Genomic DNA, 23,810 nt, shown 5'->3' with positions numbered 1-23,810 from the left:
GAGTCACTAGAGAGGGAGGGATAAAATAAAGACAGCCAATTCCTGCTGAAAATAATCCACACCCAAAATAAAGTTTAATGAAAAACATAAGCAGAAGATTCAAACTGAAACCGCTGCCTGAAGTACTTTTCTACCAAAAACTGCTTCAGAAGAAGAAAATACAACAAAATGGTAGAATTTGTTAAAAGTATGCAAAGAGGACCAAGTTGCCGCTTTGCAAATCTGATCAACCGAAGCTTCATTCCTAAACGCCCAGGAAGTAGAAACTGAACTAGTAGAATGAGCTGTAATCCTATGAGGCGGAGTCTTACCCGACTCAACATAGGCAAGATGAATTAAAGATTTCAACCAAGATGCCAAAGAAATGGCAGAAGTTTTCTGGCCTTTCTAAAAACCGGAAAAGATAACAAATAAACTAGAAGTCTTTCGGAAAGACTTAGTAGCTTCAACATAATATTTCAAAGCTCTAATAACATCCAAAGAATGCAACGATTTCTCCTTAGAATTCTTAGGATTAGGACATAATGAAGGAACCACAATGTCTCTACTAATGTTGTTGGAATTCACAACTTAGGTAAAAATTCAAAAGAAGTTCGCAACACCGCCTTATCCTGATGAAAAATCAGAAAAGGAGACTCACAAGAAAGAGCAGATAATTCAGAAACTCTTCTGGCAGAAGAGATGGCCAAAAGGAACAAAACTTTCCAAGAAAGTAATTTAATATCCAATGAATGCATAGGTTCAAATGGAGGAGCTTGAAGAGCCCCCAGAACCAAATTCAAACTCCAAGGAGGAGAAATTGACTTAATGACAGGCTTTATACGAACCAAAGCTTGTACAAAACAATGAATATCAGGAAGAATAGCAATCTTTCTGTGAAAAAGAACAGAAAGAGCAGAGATTTGACCTTTCAAGGAACTTGCGGACAAACCCTTATCTAAACCATCCTGAAGAAACTGGAATATTCTCGGTATTCTAAAAGAATGCCAAGAAAAATGATGAGAAAGACACCAAGAAATACAAGTCTTCCAGACTCTATAATATATCTCTCTGGATACAGATTTACGAGCCTGTAACATAGTATTAATCACAGAGTCAGAGAAACCTCTTTGACCAAGAATCAAGCGTTCAATCTCCATACCTTTAAATTTAAGGATTTCAGATCCTGATGGAAAAAAGGACCTTGAGACACAAGGTCTGGTCTTAACGGAAGAGTCCCCGGTTGGCAAGAGGCCATCCGGACAAGATCCGCATACCAAAACCTGTGAGGCCATGCCGGAGCTACCAGCAGAACAAACGAGCATTCCTTCAGAATCTTGGAGATTACTCTTGGAAGAAGAACTAGAGGCGGAAAGATATAGGCAGGATGATACTTCCAAGGAAGAGATAATGCATCCACTGCCTCCGCCTGAGGATCCCGGGATCTGGACAGATACCTGGGAAGTTTCTTGTTTAGATGAGAAGCCATCAGATCTATTTCTGGAAGTTCCCACATTTGAACAATCTGAAGAAATACCTCTGGGTGAAGAGACCATTCGCCCGGATGCAACGTTTGGCGACTGAGATAATCCGCTTTCCAATTGTCCATACCTGGGATATGAACCGCAGAGATTAGACAGGAGCTGGATTCCGCCCAAACCAAAATTCGAGATACTTCTTTCATAGCCAGAGGACTGTGAATCCCTCCTTGATGATTGATGTATGCCACAGTTGTGACATTGTCTATCTGAAAACAAATGAACAACTCTCTCTTCAGAAGAGGCCAAAACTGAAGAGCTCTGAAAATTGCACGGAGTTCCAAAATATTGATCGGAAATCTCACCTCCTGAGATTCCCAAACCCCTTGTGCCGTCAGATACCCCCACACAGCTCCCCAACCTGTAAGACTTGCATCTGTTGAGATTATAGTCCAGGTCGGACGAACAAAGAAGCCCCTTGAACTAAACGATGGTGATCTGTCCACCATGTCAGAGAGTGTCGTAAAATCGGTTTAAAGATATTAATAGAGATATCTTTGAGTAATCCCTGCACCATTGGTTCAGCATACAGAGCTGAAGAGGTCGCATGTGAAAACGAGCAAAGGAGATCGCATCTGATGCGGCAGTCCTAAGACCCAACATTTCCATGCATAAGGCTACCAAAGGGAATGATTGTGACTGAAGGTTTTGACAAGCTGATATCAATGTTAAACTTCTCCTGACTGACAAGGACAGAGTCATAGACACTGAATTTATCTAGAACCCAAAAAAGGTTACCCTTGTCTGAGGAATCAATGAACTGATTGGTAAATTGATCCTCCAACCATGAACTTGAAGAAACAACACAAGTCGATTCGTATGAGATTCTTCGAAAATGAGAAGATTGAGCAAGTACCAAGATATCGTCCAAATAAGGAAATACCAAAACCCTATTCTCTGATTACAGAAAGAAGGGCACCGAGAACCTTTGAAAAAAATTCTTGGAACTGAGGCTAGGCCAAACGGTAGAGCCACAAAACTGGTAATGCTTGTCTAAAAAGAGAATCTCAGACACTAAAAGTGATCTGGATGAATCGGAATATGCAGATACACATCCTGTAAATCTATTGTAGACATATAATGCCCTTGCTAAACAAAAGGCAGGATAGTCCTACAGTAACCATCTTGAATGTTGGTATCCTAACATAACGATTCAATAATGATAGATCCGGAACTGGTCTGAAGGAATTGACCTTCTTTGGTACAATGAAGAGATAAAATAAAACCCCAGCCCCTGTTCCAGAACTGGAACTGGCATAAATACTCCAGCCAACTCTAGATCTGAAACACATTTCAGAAATGCTGATCCTTTGCTGTGTTAACTGGGACACGGGAAAGAAAAGAATCTCTTAGCAGGAGGCCTTAACTTGAAGCCAATTCTGTACCTTTCTGAAACAATGTTTCTGAAACCAGAGATTAAAAACGGAATTGATCCAAATTTCTTTGAAGAAAACGTAATCTGCCCCATACCAGCTGAGCTGGAATAAGGGCCGCACCTTCATAGGTACTTAGGAGCTGGCTATAGGTTTCTATAAGGCTTGGATATATTCCAAACTGAAAATAGTTTCCAAACTGATACCGCTCCTGAGGATGAAGGATCAGGCTTTTGTTCCTTGTTGTGAGGAAAGGAACGAAAATGATTATTTACCCTGGAAAGAAAGGGAAAGCAAAGTTGACTTAGAAGACATGTCAGCATTCCAAGTTTAATCCATAAAGCTTTTCTAGCTAAAATAGCTAGAGACATATACCTGACATCAACTCTAATGATATCAAAAGATGGTATCACCAATAAAATTATTAGCATATTATAGAATAATAATAATGCTATAAAATTATGATCTGTTACTTGTTGCGCTAAAGCTTCTAACCAAAAAGTTGAAGCTGCAGCAACATCCGCTAAAAATATAGCAGGTCTAAGAAGATTACCTGAACATAAGGAAGCTTTTCTTAGAAAGGATTCAATTTTCCTATCTAAAGGATCCTTAAATTAAGTACTATCTGCCGTAGGAATAGTAGTACATTAGCAGGAGTAGAGACAGCCCCATAACCTTAGGGATTTTTGTCCCAAAAAACTCTAATCTGTCAGATGGCACAGGATATAATTTGCTTAAACGTCTAGAAGGAGTAAATAAATTACCCAAATTATTCCATTCCCTGGAAATTACTTCAGAAATAGCATCAGGGAGATAAAACACTTCTGGAATAACTACAGGAGATTTAAAAACCTTATTTAAACGTTTACATTTAGTATCAAGAGGACCAGAATCCTCTATTTCTAATGCAAATAACACTTCTTTAAGTAAAGAACGAATAAATTCCATCTTGAACAAATACAAAGATTTATCAGCATCAACCTCTGAGACAGAAACTTCTGAACCAGAAGAACCATTATCAGTATCAGAATGATGATGTTCATTTAAAAATTCATCTGAAAAAAGAGAAGTTTTAAAAGACTTTTATGCATACTAGAAGGAGAAATAACAGACATAGCCTTCTTAATGGATTTAAAAAATAAAATCTCTTATGTTATCAGGAACACTCTGAAAATTAGATGTTGACGGAACAGCAACAGGTAATGTAACAGTACTAAAGGAAATTTTATCTGCATTAATAAGTTTGACATGACATGCAATACAAATAACAGCTGGAGAAACAGATACCAAAAGTTTATAGCAGATACACTTAGCTTGGTAGCTCCAGCACTGTGCAGTGATTTTCCTGTAGTATCTTCTGACTCAGTTGCAACGTGGAACATCTTGCAATATGTAAAAGAAAAAAACAACATATAAAGCAAAATTGATCAAATTCCTTAAATGACAGTTTCAGGAATGGGAAAAAAATGCCAGTGAACAAGCTTCTAGCAACCAGAAGCAATAAATAATGAGACTTAAATAATGTGGATACAAAAATGACGCCCATCTTTTTTAGCGCCAAAAAAGACGCCCACATTATTTGGCGCCTAAATGCTTTTGGCGCCAAAAATGACGCCACATCCGGAACGCCGACATTTTTGACGCAAAAAAAACGTCAAAAAATGACGCAACTTCCGGCGACACGTATGACGCCGGAAACAGAAAAAAAATTTTGCGCCAAAAAAGTCCGCGCCAAGAATGACGCAATAAAATGAAGCATTTTCTGCCCCCGCGAGCCTAACAGCCCACAGGGAAAAAGTCAAATTTTTTAAGGTAAGAAAAAATGATTGAAACAAATGCATTTATCCCAAATATGAAACTGACTGTCTGAAAAATAAGGAAAGTTGAACATTCTGAGTCAAGGCAAATAAATGTTTGAATACATATATTTAGAACTTTATAAATAAAGTGCCCAACCATAGCTTAGAGTGTCACAGAAAATAAGATTTACTTACCCCAGGACACTCATCTACATGTTTGTAGAAAGCCAAACCAGTACTGAAACGAGAATCAGCAGAGGTAATGGTATATATAAGAGTATATCGTCGATCTGAAAAGGGAGGTAAGAGATGAATCTCTACGACCGATAACAGAGAACCTATGAAATAGACCCCGTAGAAGGAGATCACTGCATTCAAATAGGCAATACTCTCCTCACATCCCTCTGACATTCACTGCACGCTGAGAGGAAAACCGGGCTCCAACTTGCTGCGGAGCGCATATCAACGTAGAATCTAGCACAAACTTACTTCACCACCTCCATCGGAGGCAAAGTTTGTAAAACTGAATTGTGGGTGTGGTGAGGGGTGTATTTATAGGCATTTTAAGGTTTGGGAAACTTTGCCCCTCCTGGTAGGAATGTATATCCCATACGTCACTAGCTCATGGACTCTTGCTAATTACATGAAAGAAAAGTGAAAAGTAAAATGTCTGTAGATGTCCTATAGGCTAAGGACATAACCATAAAACACAATACCATGTACAGGAGCTCATTGGAGTTAAACAGCTGGTGCTGTGCACAGACCAACTAATTGCAAATTAACTAATCGATTATGAGATTCGTTGACAACTATTTTCATAATCTATTATCGATTATGCCAATTAGTTGTTGCAGCTCTAATATATATATATATATATATATATATATATATATACACACACATACATACAGTATATATATATATATATATATATATATATATTTATTATGCACACAAACACATATAGATAGACAAGTAATAAATTGCAGTGGATGAATATAACTTTTTCCCTATAACATTGAGTGGAAGACTAACTTATTCCCTCTGGGATAGTAATTTAACTCCTGACTAGTAAGGCCTAGCTTCTTAAAACAGCTAAAGCATAATCTGTATACCTTCATTTGTGCCATTTGTTGCTGCTGTTGTTGCTGCTGTAAACGTCGAAGTGCTTCCTGTTGTTGCTGTCTCTGTCTTTGAAGCTCTTTTTGCCGTTGAGCTTCTTCTCTTTTTTTTCGTTCCTCCTCCTCTTGCCTTTGACGGGTGTCTAACAAACGCCTTACAGCTTCCTCTTCTTCACGTGCCCATCTTGCTGCCTCTTCCTAATGTTCAATTAAAATACAATTATAAAAAAAACACACAAAAATTTATGAGCAGCACTAGGAGAAGAAAAAAAATAAATAAGATAGCCCAACACCCAAGAGCTTTAAATCCCTATCACTTCCCATGATCTTCAGTCATACATATAGCCAATAAGATAAGGAAAACAGTAAAGCAGGAAAGAAAGCAGTGCAAAGAAGTGAAAAACAAGTACTGCCACCCGAACAAAATGAAAAAAATTAATTTAACAGGTAAGCATAAATTTTGTTTTCTCTTATCAGTTGGTTAGAGTCTACGAGTTATCACATGTGAGAATCAGCGAAGTCCACGAGACCATCAGGAAATAGAGGTGTGGCAAACAGCGAAGGCAGGTAAGTCAGGCACTACAGCCCGCAAAACTTTCCTGCGAAAAGTGAAAAAGTTGTGCAAAGAAGACCAAGTAGCTAGATTACAAATCTAATCAACTTAAAGCCTCATTACAAACGCTCAAGAAGTGGCAACCACTCTAGTAGAAAGTGCAGTAATGCGCTTAGTGGGAATTAAGATTAAAACCAGATTAAGATTATAAGGAGGAGAAACTGAACAAATAGGTTTAATTCTGACTAGAGCTTCAACAAAGGTCTGAACATTTGGAATTTCAGCAATTTTCTTTTAAAACAAAATAGAAAGAGCCAAAATCTTACCCTTCAGAGGACTAGCTGACAAACCCTTATACAGACCTCCGTGCAGACTAGTAGAAATTCTGAAAGAATTCCAGCGATAACTTTTGCAAGCAAAAAGCGAAAAAAAATGTTTTCCTTTATTATGAAAAATGTCTGGTAACAGGTTTCCTAGCCTGAATTAAGGTATCAATAGCCTTGTCAGAAAAATTCAGACAGATTAAAACATTCAATCATCATGCTGTCAAATTTAGAGTTTTGAGACCTTGAGAAAAGAAAGGACGTTGAAAGAGAAGGACATCTGAGCCAGATCCGAAAACCAAATCCTGCAAGACGACGCTGCTTGATTCTGGCTATCAAGATAGAAAGTGAATAGAAGTGCGCTTAGGAACTAATACCAAGCACCTCTCTAAGAGACACTATCCCTAAAAAGTGTCAGGATATAGTTAAGGTAAAGTGTTAAGCTTTTTACGGCTTACAGATAAAGAGGGCGCCAAAGGCTAAAAGGTATCAGACACCAAATGTTACGTTTTATAAAAATATTTAATAGATGCAAATAAGCAACCTAAAAATTAAACAATCTAAACAGGGACGTCTCCATAGGCTTAAAACTCTATGTTTCAATTAGATATATGAAAGAGAACTGGTTAGAATAAAATACATATACAATCTGCTAATGGATACAATAAACAGTTAGTATATAAAAGAGCAGGTTGATAAATTAAAAACACAGTTCAGGTTATTCTGAAAGCTTAGATATAGATATGCCCATGGGGATATATCAGTTATTTCCCAAGTATACTGTGGGATAAAAGATGGCGTGGAACTTTCCAACTAAAAAGAGGTTAACAAAAGGATGTACAGTCCACCTAGGAATTGATTATATAACTTGGGTTCGATATATATAATCACTGTTTTAGCAGTGCTTTACTTTACCGCTTGTTCAGTCTTCGGTCACACCAGGGACCATTACGGAATCCAAGGCAGTCTCTCCCGAGCTGCAAACACAGACCACACACGGTCCGTTCGTCTCCTATATAGAAAGTTGGGAGCGTACTTGTATCAGTTGTAGAAAAGTTGTAAATATTGTTACTTCCTTCAGTACTCCAGCACTGTGGTGTGCTCTTAGACTTGTAAATACAGTGGGATATTTAAATTCATCCACACTGTAAGATTAAGAGAGTTGTAGCGAAGAGGTTAACCCGGGTTAAAATACCAATACTGTTCATAGATATAAGGTAATGTTTAGTCACTCTTGGTATACTGCTACAAAGTCACAAGGCAATCGATGTGTTTCACCCACCTGTGGGCTTTATCAAGATAATTGTGACTTGCAACAAGGACCTTTTTAAATGTTCAGAATGTGTGTGATTGGCTGTGTATCTAATTGGTGTGTTCCATTTACAGGAGAATTTAAGGTGGTATATACTCATTCCTCTGATTCATGTTCATGTATCCCAAGTGAAAAAACATGTCGTTTATCTAATGAATTCTTCTGGCACATACATTTGCAATTCATCTTAGCTTCCTTAAGGTATGTTCTTTATAAGCACTCTTGTTGTAAAGTAATGCCTATTGAAATTGCAACATATTAGATATAGGTTCAAATATAGTTAGTCTCTCAGGTATGTAGGCAGATCTTTCGGATTAATATTCATCACTCATATAAAACATAAAAAACATTTTGCCATATATATAGATAAAATATTCAGATATGCTATTTTTTTAAAAAGAAGGGGAAATAAAAACCCCTAATTTCTATTTCCCCTTTTTTCCTTGTTCTCTTTTTTCCTTTTTTTCTCTTTTTTTATTCACATAATTTTATGGGTAGCACTGTCATTTATTCAGACTATATACACCTTATAATATTTTAGATCGAACATATAGATCTTCTTTTTTTAAAAATAGCATATCTGAATATTTTATCTATATATATGGCAAAATGTTTTTTATGTTTTATATGAGTGATGAATATTAATCCGAAAGATCTGCCGCAATTATCTTGATAAAGCCCACAGGTGGGTGAAACGTGTCGATTGCCTTGTGACTTTGTAGCAGTATACCAAGAGTGACTAAACATCACCTTATATCTATGAACAGTATTGGTATTTTAATTCAGACGCCGTCCCAACACGTGTGTGGTCTGTGTTTGCAGCTCGGGAGAGACTGCCTTGGATTCCGTAATGGTCCCTGGTGTGACCGAAGACTGAACAAGCGGGAAAAGTAAAGCGCTGCTAAAACAGTGATTATATATATCGAACCCAAGTTATATAATCAATTCCTAGGTGGACTGTACATCCTTTTGTTAACCTCTTTTTAGTTGGAAAGTTCCACGCCATCTTTTATCCCACAGTATACTTGGGAAATAACTGATATATCCCCATGGGCATATCTATATCTAAGCTTTCAGAATAACCTGAACTGTGTTTTTAATTTATCAACCTGCTCTTTTATATACTAACTGTTTATTGTATCCATTAGCAGATTGTATATGTGTTTTATTCTAACCAGTTCTCTTTCATATATCTAATTGTAACATAGAGCTGAAACATAGAGTTTTAAGCCTAGGGAGACGTCCCTGTTTAGATTGTTTAATTTTTAGGTTGCTTATTTGCATCTATTAAATATTTTTATAAAACGTAACATTTGGTGTCTGATACCTTTAGCCTTTGGCGCCCTCTTTATCTGTAAGCCGTAAAAAGCTTAACACTTTACCTTGATTCTGGCTATCACTCTTAATAGCAACACAAACCGAGGAAAAACGTAAATCAGGTTGAATGACCAGGAAACCACTATGGCATATATCAGACTAACCCTAGGGTCACAAGACCTGGCACAATATTGAGGCAGTTTGTGTTACAAATTAGAGGCCATGAGATCTATTGTCTGGCAGACCCCAACGTCGCAATTTGGTCAATACTTTCAGATTCAGAAATCATTCCCCAGGGTGAAGAGACTAGCGACTGAAAAAGTTTGCCTCCCATTGTTCATATGCGGGGATGTTGCTCTGAAGATTGCACAGTGTTTCAAAATATTTATTAGTAAACTCGCCTTTTGAGGAGACCACACTAACTGCACTCCGTTAACATATGAAGGCAGATGCCTGCAGCCCAGGAAGAACAAATCTTGTTTGTCACTTGACAACTGAGACTGCAGGAGCTTCCTGAAAGGCAGGGCGTACTGTATTTATATGTTATTTGGTATGATTGACTATGTAATGCATGACATGGCATGTTTGGGTCAAGGGGTTAAAGTACCAAAGAATATACAGTCTGAAAGGTCAGCTGACAGACTAGAGGCTTTAGCTGCACTAGTTTGCCATAGTAACAGTAAGGAAAAGCTTAAGTATATATATAGGGAAGAGGAGGCACAATGTAAGACTGATTAACCCTCAACAGGGAAACAAGAGCAACAAAAGTAATAAGGTACTGACTTATTAAGTGCTGTAAACAAACTGTTCAAAACCGTAAAGGCTTAACATAGCACAGAGGGTTAAATACAATTTGTACTTCAAATATGAAACCAAACTGTTGATCAGAGTATCCTACCACCTCCACCAGTCCTAAGAGCCTTCCTCACACACTGAATAGATTAAAACAGAACAAGAAAGGATTTATACCAGAAACTGACATATTAAGTGAGCTAAAATGGTTACCCCTTAGCGCACCTACACTATGTGTAAACGCTGAAGCCTAGAACCTAAAGGCTCCAAACATGTTGTACACTGTTACTATAAGATGTATGGTGTAAAAATATATGTCCCCAGACTATGTGCTGTTCATACTAATAGCCAGTGGGCTATGAAGGTGCAAAGTAATTACATGAAATCACCTTTGTCCATTGTGCTTACCTCAGCTGCAGAAACTTGCTTCAAGTAGATGAGCTTATCCTAGGTAGTGCAGCCATGATGCCAAGGATCTTAAATCAGAAACAGCTTCTACAACCCAAGAGATTAGTGGACAAGCCCACATTTCCCCTGGGGAGGCCTGTGAATCCTACAAGGAGCAGTTCACTGTATGCTACAGGATTGGTGGACAATTCCAAATTTCCCCTGGGATGCCTGTGACACTTTTCACAGGCTGGATGATAACTCCTTGACTACCCCTCTGAATTAAAGGTTAATGCAAAGAGGGAATTAGCATCAGGTTGGTTAGAGGACCACTCCCAACGACTAGTAGATCTGCCTTTCACCTTACTCCTAATCAAGAAGGCAAAAGAAAATGACTGAGGATCATGGGAAGTGGGAGGGGATTTAAAATTCTTGTGTGGTGGGGTATATTGTGCCGCCTCCTAGTGGTCAGGAGGGGAATTCACCCACCATCAGCTGACGAAAAAAAATAAGGAATGCTTGAAAGGTAACTAGATAGTTCATATTTAAAGTGGAATATCAACATTAAAAAATTCTGTATTTCATTTTGAGGTGGATATTGGTTTTCTGGTATACTATCACAAAATTTTCTCTATGGACAAATTAAAGAGACATAAAACCCAACATTTTTCTTCTGTGATTCAGATAGAAGTAATTTGCAAAGTTGTTTAAAAGTCTATGCACTATTATCAAATTTGCTTCGTTCTCTTGCTATCCAATGACAAGACACACATACATATGAAGCCATCAATCAGCAACTAGCTCCTAGCAGTGCATCGCTAAGCCCGAGCCTACCTAGGTATGCTTTTAAAAAAACAACAAGAGAACAAACCAAATTAGATAATAGAATAGATTTTTTTATAAATTAAATGCTCTATTTGAATCATGAAAGTTTAATTTTGAATTTACTGCTTTACTGTCCATTTAAATTAGAGAGCAAGAGCAAACATAACAGGCTGGAACCAGTGTATTTCACCTGCTTCCTTTGAATCTCCTCTCGCTGCTTCCTCTCCTCTTCCAGTCTTCTCCTTTCCTCTTCTGCCCTCTTTTCTTCCTCTAGTCGCCTTCTCTCCTCCTCCTGTCGCCTTCTATCCTCCTCCTGTCTCTGCCTCTCCTCCTCATACCGCTTCCTTTCCTCTTCATGCCGTCTCCTCTCATCTTCTTGCCGCTTCCTCTCCTCCAGCTGTCTCAGTTCTTCTTCTTTTTTCCTCTCCTCTTCTTCCCTTTGCCTTCTTAAAGCAAGTTCTTGCTCCCTCTGTCTTCTTAATGCTTCTTCCTGAAAGTGATGTTAGGCTAGGTTCCATGATGCGTAATAATAAAGATGTCATTAAACAACAATGATTTACAAATCAAAACAAGCACCTGCTTACGACGAGCAAGATCCTCCTCTTCCTTTCTTTTCCTCTCTTCCTCCTCATGCCGTTTACGTTGCTCCTCCTCTTCCTGCTTTGCTCGCAACTCTGCTTCCCTTCTCTCCTGCTCCATCTGCAATACAAACACAGAACATTTTCTAGTGTTGATTAAAAACAAAAAAAGATAATGCAACTAATTTTTATTTATTTTTAAAATTGGTACATTCTTCTGTCCCTGTGCTTAGAACCACTGGAAAAGTGCGTTCTCTACTGCAAAGGAAATAGATATAGACAAACGAAACGGTTCTGAACAGGGTCATTATAATAATCATATATAGGTGAAAAATACAATAAACAAGGTATTAAGATTTTTTTCTTTCTTGACTTTTCTCATAAAGCAATTCCAATTTATAGTCAGCCCATGAAATGCGTTTATTTGGCTTATTACATGTAAGAACACTACTTTTTACCAGACATGACTTCTGAAAAACACACTATTGGCCAAACAACGTACACAAAAGTCAGCAAGCATACAGTAGTCAGTCTCAGGAATTTGAAATGAAGCAGCTCTAGACAAGCCCTACTTATAAACAAGGTATTACAATATGCATGTAATGTTTGTCTTAATATATTTTACATATTAGACTATTGGTTTTTAACTAACATATAGACATATTCTGGTAAAGTACATAAGAGGAAGTAATAAATTAAAGGTAAGTGGCAACTAAAATTTAAAATAGGAGTTTAACAAGAGTAGCCCAAGGGGAAACAAACAATGCATGGTAAAACATTTAAATTTCTGAATACAATTAAAGCAGAGAGGAGAAATTAAAAGGGACAGTCTACTTGAGAAAGATAGTTAATCCCTTTATTACCCATTCCCCAGCTTTGCATAACCAACAGTTATATTAATATACTTTTTACCTCTGTGATTACCTTGTATCTAAGCCTCTGCAAACTGCCCCCCTTATCTCAGTGCTTTTGACAGACTTGCATTTTAGCCAATCAGTGCTGACTAAAATAACCACGTGCGTGAGCACAATGTTATCTATATGGCACACATGAACTAACATCCTCTAGCTGTGAAAAACAGACAAATTGATTTAGATAACAGATGGCCTTCAAGGGCTTAGAAATTAGCATATGAGCCTACCTAGGTTTAGCTTTCAAAAAATAATACCAAGAGAACAAAGTAAATTAGAAAGTCTGAATCATGAAAGTTTAATTTTGACTAAACTGACCCTTTAATGTAACATTTTAACATGACTAAAGGGAGACAGAAAAGGATACATTTTATACTCATAAGTATTAAGATTTAGTGTTTTATGTTCCTTTAAATGTAACTAAAGTTCTTTGTTAAATGCATGCTCTAAGACAGGATTTTTTATTCATTCATTTTGGGAAAAATGTTGGGGCTCCTTCCTAATATTCTGTTCCTGCAACCTAACATTTCCCTGATTAATATATTGTGTGTATAAAATATACTTAAAAGGCCATAATACCCAAATGTTTAAACACTTGAAAGTGATGCAGCATAGCTGTAAAAAGCTGACTAGAAAATATCTCCTGAACATCTCTATGTAAAAAAGAAAGATATTTTACCTCAAAAGTTCCTCAGTAGCCACCTCCCATTGTAAAGGATTTCTAAGCAGCATTTTAGTGTGTCTGTCCTGGGACAGCTGAAAGGATGAGTCTCGTGAACTCTCATATTATTTCACCAATCAGGTAAAGGAAGCTTTACTATGAAATCTCATGAGAGTTAAGTCAAATCTCATGAGATCACAGTAAGAGTTCATGACCTCAGCACTGCTGATGCTGATTGGCTGCAGTTAATTTCTTCATTTTTTTACCTGCAGCTGGGCTGCAGCTGAGTATAACTTTTTACACAGAACTTACTCTGCTGAGCTGAGGAGATTGTGAGGTAAAATATCTTCCTTTTTTACATAGAGATGCTCAGGTGATATTTTACTATCAGCTTTTTACAGTTATACTGCATCCGTTTCAAGTGATTTAGCATATGAGTATTATGTCCCTTTAATGGAACATTTACATATATACACTTAAAGGAACAATTTAAATGCACATAGATGAATTACATCTTTGAATAGAAACAAATTTGCAATATACATGTATTGGCAAAAATGCTTCTAGTAAAAGTTATCACTATTTTAGTGTTAACATTTTTCTCTGCATGTGAAGCATAGCTAGATATTCTCACAGCACCAGCAATTTAAATACTGCAGCTGTTTAGAGCACCATTGAGGCTTGTATCATGTCAGGACTTAAATTGAGTCATTACCAGATGTTAAAAGCACCGTAGGCTCTATGAGCAAGTGCTGTGTTTGAAATGTTGGAGCACGGTATATTTAAATAAACTTTTGAAACAGTTATAGCTTTTATTAGAAGCATTTTTAATAATGCATGTATATTACAAAAATGCTTCTATTCAAAACTGAAATGCATCCATGTCAAGTAAGTTTTTGGCTGGAATGTCCCTTTAAAATAGAGACCAAAATCATGTTATGAGGAGCCATTTTGCACCTTAGTGACAAATATGGTAATGAGTCCAGCAACTCATAAATATAAAACTTAGTGTAGTTTATAAACAAAGTAATAAAAGAGATAAAGGGGGAAATTATATACAAGTCATAAAGGAAATTACAGCCTTAGTGCTTTAAATAGGCAATAATCAAGTCACCTAGTCTTACCCTAATAATTGTATGCTAGTTAGATGTAGTTAGTACATATATATACAGGGAGTGCAGAATTATTAGGCAAATGAGTATTTTGACCACATCATCCTCTTTATGCATGTTGTCTTACTCCAAGCTGTATAGGCTTGAAAGCCTACTACCAATTAAGCATATTAGGTGATGTGCATCTCTGTAATGAGAAGGGGTGTGGTCTAATGACATCAACACCCTATATCAGGTGTGCATTATTATTAGGCAACTTCCTTTCCTTTGGCAAAATGGGTCAAAAAAAGGACTTGACAGGCTCAGAAAAGTCAAAAATAGTGAGATATCTTGCAGAGGGATGCAGCACTCTTAAAATTGCAAAGCTTCTGAAGCGTGATCATCGAACAATCAAGCGTTTCATTCAAAATAGTCAACAGGGTCGCAAGAAGCGTGTGGAAAAACCAAGGCGCAAAATAACTGCCCATGAACTGAGAAAAGTCAAGCGTGCAGCTGCCAAGATGCCACTTGCCACCAGTTTGGCCATATTTCAGAGCTGCAACATCACTGGAGTGCCCAAAAGCACAAGGTGTGCAATACTCAGAGACATGGCCAAGGTAAGAAAGGCTGAAAGACGACCACCACTGAACAAGACACACAAGCTGAAACGTCAAGACTGGGCCAAGAAATATCTCAAGACTGATTTTTCTAAGGTTTTATGGACTGATGAAATGAGAGTGAGTCTTGATGGGCCAGATGGATGGGCCCATGGCTGGATTGGTAAAGGGCAGAGAGCTCCAGTCCGACTCAGACGCCAGCAAGGTGGAGGTGGAGTACTGGTTTGGGCTGGTATCATCAAAGATGAGCTTGTGGGGCCTTTTCGGGTTGAGGATGGAGTCAAGCTCAACTCCCAGTCCTACTGCCAGTTTCTGGAAGACACCTTCTTCAAGCAGTGGTACAGGAAGAAGTCTGCATCCTTCAAGAAAAACATGATTTTCATGCAGGACAATGCTCCATCACACGCGTCCAAGTACTCCACAGCGTGGCTGGCAAGAAAGGGTATAAAAGAAGAAAATCTAATGACATGGCCTCCTTGTTCACCTGATCTGGACCCCATTGAGAACCTGTGGTCCATCATCAAATGTGAGATTTACAAGGAGGGAAAACAGTACACCTCTCTGAACAGTGTCTGGGAGGCTGTGGTTGCTGCTGCACGCAATGTTGATGGTGAACAGATCAAAACACTGACAGAATCCATGGATGGCAGGCTTTTGAGAGTCCTTGCAAAGAAAGGTGGCTATATTGGTCACTGATTTGTTTTTGTTTTGTTTTTGAATGTTGAGATGTTATATTGGTTTCACTGGTAAAAATAAATAATTGAAATGGGTATATATTTGTTTTTTGTTAAGTTGCCTAATAATTATGCACAGTAATAGTCACCTGCACACACAGATATCCCCCTAAAATAGATATAACTAAAAACAAACTAAAAACTACTTCCAAAACTATTCAGCTTTGATATTAATTCGTTTTTTGGGTACATTGAGAACATGGTTGTTGTTCAATAATAAAATTAATCCTCAAAAATACAACTTGCCTAATAATTCTGCACTCCCTGTATATAAAAATATGTAACTGAAAATTAAAGGGATAGAAAGGTCAAAAATGAAATGTGCATAGGTGCCTTTTAACCCCTTAACGACCGACGACGTGCAGGGTACATCCTCCCAAAAAAATACCCTTAACAACCGAGGATCGCTTCCAGCCGCTTCCGGTTATTGCAGTGATGCCTCGATATCGAGGCATCCTGCAATAACCTTTTTTACCCCTCCGATGCAGAGAGAGCAACTCTGTGGCCCTCTCTGCACCGGCCATCAATGGCCGCAATCGTTGGTGGGTGGGAGCCGAAGTGGGAGGACATTGATGGCTTGTTATAGAGAGAGGGGGGCTGGATCGGGGGCGTGCACAGGGAGGGAGCGGTTGGGAACCGCTATACTACGGAAATTTTTTGTATGAAAAGTGGGAAAGAGGGGGTGGGAAATAAAAATCAATTGTGTCTATGGCATCCGGGAGGGAGTGGGGGTTGATCTTTGGGGGGGGGGGGGGGGGGGGAAGCTACACTAAAGATTTTTTTTTTTTAAATAGTTTAAAAGTTTGTGGAAAAAGTTTGTGGAAAAAGTTTGTGGAAAAAGTTTGTGGAAAAAGTTTGTGGAAAAAGTTTGTGGAAAAAGTTTGTGGAAAAAGTTTGTGGAAAAAGTTTGTGGAAAAAGTTTGTGGAAAAAGTTTGTGGAAAAAGTTTGTGGAAAAAGTTTGTGAAATAATGAACAATTTTTTTTATTTGATCACATTTGGCGGTGAAACGGTGGCATGAAATATACTAAAATGGGCCTAGATCAATACTTTGGATTGTCTACTATACTACAGCTAAAATTAACCCTACAAGCTCCCTAATTAACCCCTTCACTGCAAGCCATAATACACGTGTGATGCGCAGCGGCATTTAGTGGCCTTCTAATTATCAAAAAGCAACGCCAAAGCCATATATGTCTGCTATTTCTGAACAAAGGGGATCCCAGAGAAGCATTTACAACCATTTGTGCCATAATTGCACAAGCTGTTTGTAAATAATTTCAGTAAGAAACCTAAAATTGTTTAAAATTTTACGATTTTTTAAAATTTGACCACATTTGGCGTGGAAATGGTGGCATGAAATATACCAAGATGGGCCTAGATCAATTCTTGGGGTTGTCTACTACACTAAAGCTAAAATTAACCCTAGAAGCTCCCTACATGCTCTCTTATTAACCCCTTCACTGCTGGGAATAATACACGTGTGGTGCGCAGTGGCATTTAGCGGCCTTCTAATTACCAAAAAGCAACGCCAAAACCATATATATATCTGCTATTTCTGAACAAAGGGGATCCCAGAGAAGCATTTACAACCATGTATGCCATAATTGCACAAGTTGTTTGTAAATAATTTCAGTGAGAAACCTAAAGTTCGTGAAAAAATGTGTGAAAAAGTGAACAATTTGTTTTATTTGATCGCATTTGGCGGTGAAATGGTGGCATGAAATATACCAAAATGGGCCTAGATCAATACTTTGGGATGTCTTCCAAAAAAAAAAAAAAAAAAAGAAAAAGAAAATTTATGCTTACCTGATAAATTTATTTATTTTTTGACACGATGAGTCCACGGATCATCTAATTACTACTGGGAATATCACTCCTGCCTAGGAGGCGGCAAAGAGCACCACAGCCAAGCTGTTAAATATCACCTCTCTTCCCTCCCACTCCAGTCATTCGACCGAAGTATAGGAGAGAAAGGAAGTAACAAGGTGCAGAGGTGTCTGAAGTTTAAAACAAACCCACAACCTGTCAATATAACAGGGCGGGCCGTGGACTCATCGTGTCAAAAAATAAATAAATTTATCAGGTAAGCATACATTGTCTTTTCTTTTTAATGACACGATGAGTCCACGGATCATCTAATTACTACTGGGAATCAATACCCAAACTAGAGTACACAGATGATAAGGGAGGGACAAGACAGGTAACCTAAACAGAAGGCACCACTGCTTGAAGAACCTTTCTCCCAAAAGCAGCCTCAGCCGAGACAAAAAGTGTCAAACTTATAGAACTTTGAAAAAGTGTGAAGAGAGGACCAAGTTGCAGCCTTGCAAATCTTTTCCACGAAGCTTAATTTTTTAATGCCCATCAGTAGGCAACAGCCCTTGAGGAATGAGCCATAACTCTCTCTGGAGGCTGCTGTCCAGCAGTCTCATAAGCAAATGTATGATACTCTTCATCCAAAAAGAAAGAGAAGTAGCCGTGGCTTTCTGTCCCTTACGCTTACCTGAAAAAAAACACAAATAAGGCAGACGACTGACGAAAATCCTTAGTCGCCTGCAGATAGAATTTTAGAGCACGTACCACATCTAAATTGTGCAGAAGCCGTTCCTTCTGAGAAGAAGGATTAGGACACAAAGAAGGAACAACAATCTCCTGATTAATGTTCCAGTCAGAGACCACTTTAGGAAGAAATCCCATCTTTGTACGTATAACCACCTTATCCGAATGGAAAATAAGATGAGGAGACTCATACTGCAATGCCGAGAGCTCTGACACTCTACGAGCAGAAGAAATCTCAACAAGAAACAACACTTTTCAAGATAAGAATATCTAAGGAATGCATAGGCTCAAACGGAGCCCCTTGAAGAACCTTAAGAACTAAATTAAGACTCCATGGAGGAGTAATTGGTTTGAACACAGGCCTGACCCTGACCAAGGCCTGACAAAAACAGAATTTATGTTTACCTGATAAATTACTTTCTCCAACGGTGTGTCCGGTCCACGGCGTCATCCTTACTTGTGGGATATTCTCTTCCCCAACAGGAAATGGCAAAGAGCCCAGCAAAGCTGGTCACATGATCCCTCCTAGGCTCCGCCTACCCCAGTCATTCGACCGACGTTAAGGAGGAATATTTGCATAGGAGAAACCATATGATACCGTGGTGACTGTAGTTAAAGAAAATAAATTATCAGACCTGATTAAAAAACCAGGGCGGGCCGTGGACCGGACACACCGTTGGAGAAAGTAATTTATCAGGTAAACATAAATTCTGTTTTCTCCAACATAGGTGTGTCCGGTCCACGGCGTCATCCTTACTTGTGGGAACCAATACCAAAGCTTTAGGACACGGATGAAGGGAGGGAGCAAATCAGGTCACCTAAATGGAAGGCACCACGGCTTGCAAAACCTTTCTCCCAAAAACAGCCTCAGAAGAAGCAAAAGTATCAAACTTGTAAAATTTGGTAAAAGTGTGCAGTGAAGACCAAGTCGCTGCCCTACATATCTGATCAACAGAAGCCTCGTTCTTGAAGGCCCATGTGGAAGCCACAGCCCTAGTGGAATGAGCTGTGATTCTTTCAGGAGGCTGCCGTCCGGCAGTCTCGTAAGCCAATCTGATGATGCTTTTAATCCAAAAAGAGAGAGAGGTAGAAGTTGCTTTTTTGACCTCTCCTTTTACCAGAATAAACAACAAACAAGGAAGATGTTTGTCTAAAATCCTTTGTAGCATCTAAATAGAATTTTAGAGCGCGAACAACATCCAAATTGTGCAACAAACGTTCCTTCTTCGAAACTGGTTTCGGGCACAAAGAAGGCACGACTATCTCCTGGTTAATGTTTTTGTTAGAAACAACTTTTGGAAGAAAACCAGGTTTAGTACGTAAAACCACCTTATCTGCATGGAACACCAGATAAGGAGGAGAACACTGCAGAGCAGATAATTCTGAAACTCTTCTAGCAGAAGAAATTGCAACCAAAAACAAAACTTTCCAAGATAATAACTTAATATCAACGGAATGTAAGGGTTCAAACGGAACCCCCTGAAGAACTGAAAGAACTAAGTTGAGACTCCAAGGAGGAGTCAAAGGTTTGTAAACAGGCTTGATTCTAACCAGAGCCTGAACAAAGGCTTGAACATCTGGCACAGCTGCCAGTTTTTTGTGGAGTAACACAGACAAGGCAGAAATCTGTCCCTTCAAGGAACTGCAGATAATCCTTTCTCCAATCCTTCTTGAAGAAAGGATAGAATCTTAGGAATCTTTACCTTGTCCCAAGGGAATCCTTTAGATTCACACCAACAGATATATTTTTTCCATATTTTGTGGTAAATTTTTCTAGTTACAGGCTTTCTGGCCTGAACAAGAGTATCAATAACAGAATCTGAGAACCCTCGTTTTGATAAGATCAAGCGTTCAATCTCCAAGCAGTCAGCTGGAGTGAGACCAGATTCGGATGTTCGAACGGACCTTGAACAAGAAGGTCTCGTCTCAAAGGTAGCTTCCATGGTGGAGCCGATGACATATTCACCAGATCTGCATACCAAGTCCTGCGTGGCCACGCAGGAGCTATCAAGATCACCGACGCCCTCTCCTGATGGATCCTGGCTACCAGCCTGGGGATGAGAGGAAACGGCGGGAATACATAAGCTAGTTTGAAGGTCCAAGGTGCTACTAGTGCATCTACTAGAGTCGCCTTGGGATCCCTGGATCTGGACCCGTAGCAAGGAACCTTGAAGTTCTGACGAGAGGCCATCAGATCCATGTCTGGAATGCCCCACAGTTGAGTAATTTGGGCAAAGATTTCCGGATGGAGTTCCCACTCCCCCGGATGTAATGTCTGACGACTCAGAAAATCCGCTTCCCAATTTTCCACTCCTGGGATGTGGATTGCAGATAGGTGGCAGGAGTGAATCTCCGCCCATTGAATGATTTTGGTCACTTCTTCCATCGCCAGGGAACTCCTTGTTCCCCCCTGATGGTTGATGTACGCAACAGTCGTCATGTTGTCTGATTGAAACCGTATGAACTTGGCCTTTGCTAGCTGAGGCCAAGCCTTGAGAGCATTGAATATCGCTCTCAGTTCCAGAATATTTATCGGTAGAAGAGATTCTTCCCGAGACCAAAGACCCTGAGCTTTCAGGGATCCCCAGACCGCGCCCCAGCCCATCAGACTGGCGTCGGTCGTGACAATGACCCACTCTGGTCTGCGGAAGGTCATCCCTTGTGACAGGTTGTCCAGGGACAGCCACCAACGGAGTGAGTCTCTGGTCCTCTGATTTACTTGTATCTTCGGAGACAAGTCTGTATAGTCCCCATTCCACTGACTGAGCATGCACAGTTGTAATGGTCTTAGATGGGAATGTCGTCCAAGTAAGGTACTACTGCAATGCCCCTTGGTCTTAGCACCGCTAGAAGGGACCCTAGTACCTTTGTGAAAATCCTTGGAGCAGTGGCTAATCCGAAAGGAAGTGCCACGAACTGGTAATGCTTGTCCAGGAATGCGAACCTTAGGAACCGATGATGTTCCTTGTGGATAGGAATATGTAGATACGCATCCTTTAAATCCACCGTGGTCATGAATTGACCTTCCTGGATGGAAGGAAGAATTGTTCGAATGGTTTCCATTTTGAACGATGGAACCTTGCGAAACTTGTTTAGGATCTTGAGATCTAAGATTGGTCTGAACGTTCCCTCTTTTTTGGGAACTACGAACAGATTGGAGTAGAACCCCATCCCTTGTTCTCCTAATGGAACAGGATGAATCACTCCCATTTTTAACAGGTCTTCTACACAATGTAAGAATGCCTGTCTTTTTATGTGGTCTGAAGACAAATGAGACCTGTGGAACCTCCCCCTTGGGGGAAGCCCCTTGAATTCCAGAAGATAACCTTGGGAGACTATTTCTAGTGCCCAAGGATCCAGAACATCTCTTGCCCAAGCCTGAGCGAAGAGAGAGAGTCTGCCCCCCACCAGATCCGGTCCCGGATCGGGGGCCAACATTTCATGCTGTCTTGGTAGCAGTGGCAGGTTTCTTGGCCTGCTTTCCCTTGTTCCAGCCTTGCATTGGTCTCCAGGCTGGCTTGGCTTGAGAAGTATTACCCTCTTGCTTAGAGGACGTAGCACTTGGGGCTGGTCCGTTTCTACGAAAGGGACGAAAAACATAATTTATGTAAGAACTTACCTGATAAATTCATTTCTTTCATATTAGCAAGAGTCCATGAGCTAGTGACGTATGGGATATACATTCCTACCAGGAGGGGCAAAGTTTCCCAAACCTTAAATGCCTATAAATACACCCCTCACCACACCCACAATTCAGTTTAACGAATAGCCAAGAAGTGGGGTGATAAGAAAAAAGTGCGAAAGCATATAAAATAAGGAATTGGAATAATTGTGCTTTATACAAAAAAATCATAACCACCACAAAAAAGGGTGGGCCTCATGGACTCTTGCTAATATGAAAGAAATGAATTTATCAGGTAAGTTCTTACATAAATTATGTTTTCTTTCATGTAATTAGCAAGAGTCCATGAGCTAGTGACGTATGGGATAATGACTACCCAAGATGTGGATCTTTCCACACAAGAGTCACTAGAGAGGGAGGGATAAAATAAAGACAGCCAATTCCTGCTGAAAATAATCCACACCCAAAATAAAGTTTAATGAAAAACATAAGCAGAAGATTCAAACTGAAACCGCTGCCTGAAGTACTTTTCTACCAAAAACTGCTTCAGAAGAAGAAAATACAACAAAATGGTAGAATTTGGTAAAAGTATGCAAAGAGGACCAAGTTGCCGCTTTGCAAATCTGATCAACCGAAGCTTCATTCCTAAACGCCCAGGAAGTAGAAACTGACCTAGTAGAATGAGCTGTAATCCTATGAGGCGGAGTCTTACCCGACTCAACATAGGCAAGATGAATCAAAGATTTCAACCAAGATGCCAAAGAAATGGCAGAAGTTTTCTGGCCTTTCTAAAACCGGAAAAGATAACAAATAAACTAGAAGTCTTTCGGAAAGACTTGGTAGCTTCAACATAATATTTCAAAGCTCTAATAACATCCAAAGAATGCAACGATTTCTCCTTAGAAATCTTAGGATTAGGACATAATGAAGGAACCACAATGTCTCTACTAATGTTGTTGGAATTCACAACTTAGGTAAAAATTCAAAAGAAGTTCGCAACACCGCCTTATCCTGATGAAAAATCAGAAAAGGAGACTCACAAGAAAGAGCAGATAATTCAGAAACTCTTCTGGCAGAAAAGATGGCCAAAAGGAACAAAACTTTCCAAGAAAGTAATTTAACATCCAATGAATGCATAGGTTCAAATGGAGGAGCTTGAAGAGCCCCCAGAACCAAATTCAAACTCCAAGGAGGAGAAATTGACTTAATGACAGGCTTTATACGAACCAAAGCTTGTACAAAACAATGAATATCAGGAAGAATAGCAATCTTTCTGTGAAAAAGAACAGAAAGAGCAGAGATTTGACCTTTCAAGGAACTTGCGGACAAACCCTTATCTAAACCATCCTGAAGAAACTGTAATATTCTCGGTATTCTAAAAGAATGCCAAGAAAAATGATGAGAAAGACACCAAGAAATATAAGTCTTCCAGACTCTATAATATATCTCTCTGGATACAGATTTACGAGCCTGTAACATAGTATTAATCACAGAGTCAGAGAAACCTCTTTGACCAAGAATCAAGCGTTCAATCTCCATACCTTTAAATTTAAGGATTTCAGATCCTGATGGAAAAAAGGACCTTGAGACAAAAGGTCTGGTCTTAACGGAAGAGTCCACGGTTGGCAAGAGGCCATCTGGACAAGATCCGCATACTAAAACCTGTGAGGCCATGCCGGAGCTACCAGCAGAACAAACGAGCATTCCTTCAGAATC

The 23,810-nt window shown here is 39.2% G+C and overlaps 1 protein-coding gene across 3 annotated transcripts in view; it reads right to left on the bottom strand.

Annotated features, from left to right (window-relative positions):
• Window positions 1-23,810, bottom strand: part of LOC128656174 (GRB10-interacting GYF protein 2) — a 556,473-nt gene that overhangs the window by 82,668 nt on the left and 449,995 nt on the right. For all 3 annotated transcript variants that reach the window (XM_053709919.1, XM_053709921.1, XM_053709920.1), the window contains exons 13-15: window positions 11,896-12,018; window positions 11,510-11,809; window positions 5,805-6,008 (exon numbers count right to left, since the gene is read on the bottom strand). In XM_053709919.1, coding sequence (XP_053565894.1) covers window positions 5,805-6,008; window positions 11,510-11,809; window positions 11,896-12,018 — 627 coding nt within the window. The remainder of the gene's footprint in view (window positions 1-5,804; window positions 6,009-11,509; window positions 11,810-11,895; window positions 12,019-23,810) is intronic.

The sequence above is a fragment of the Bombina bombina genome, chromosome 4, assembly GCF_027579735.1.
Source record: "Bombina bombina isolate aBomBom1 chromosome 4, aBomBom1.pri, whole genome shotgun sequence".
NCBI classification, from domain to species: Eukaryota; Metazoa; Chordata; class Amphibia; order Anura; family Bombinatoridae; genus Bombina; species Bombina bombina.
The sequence above is the reverse complement of the archived record's forward strand: the minus strand, read 5'-3'. Positions and strand labels throughout refer to the sequence as shown.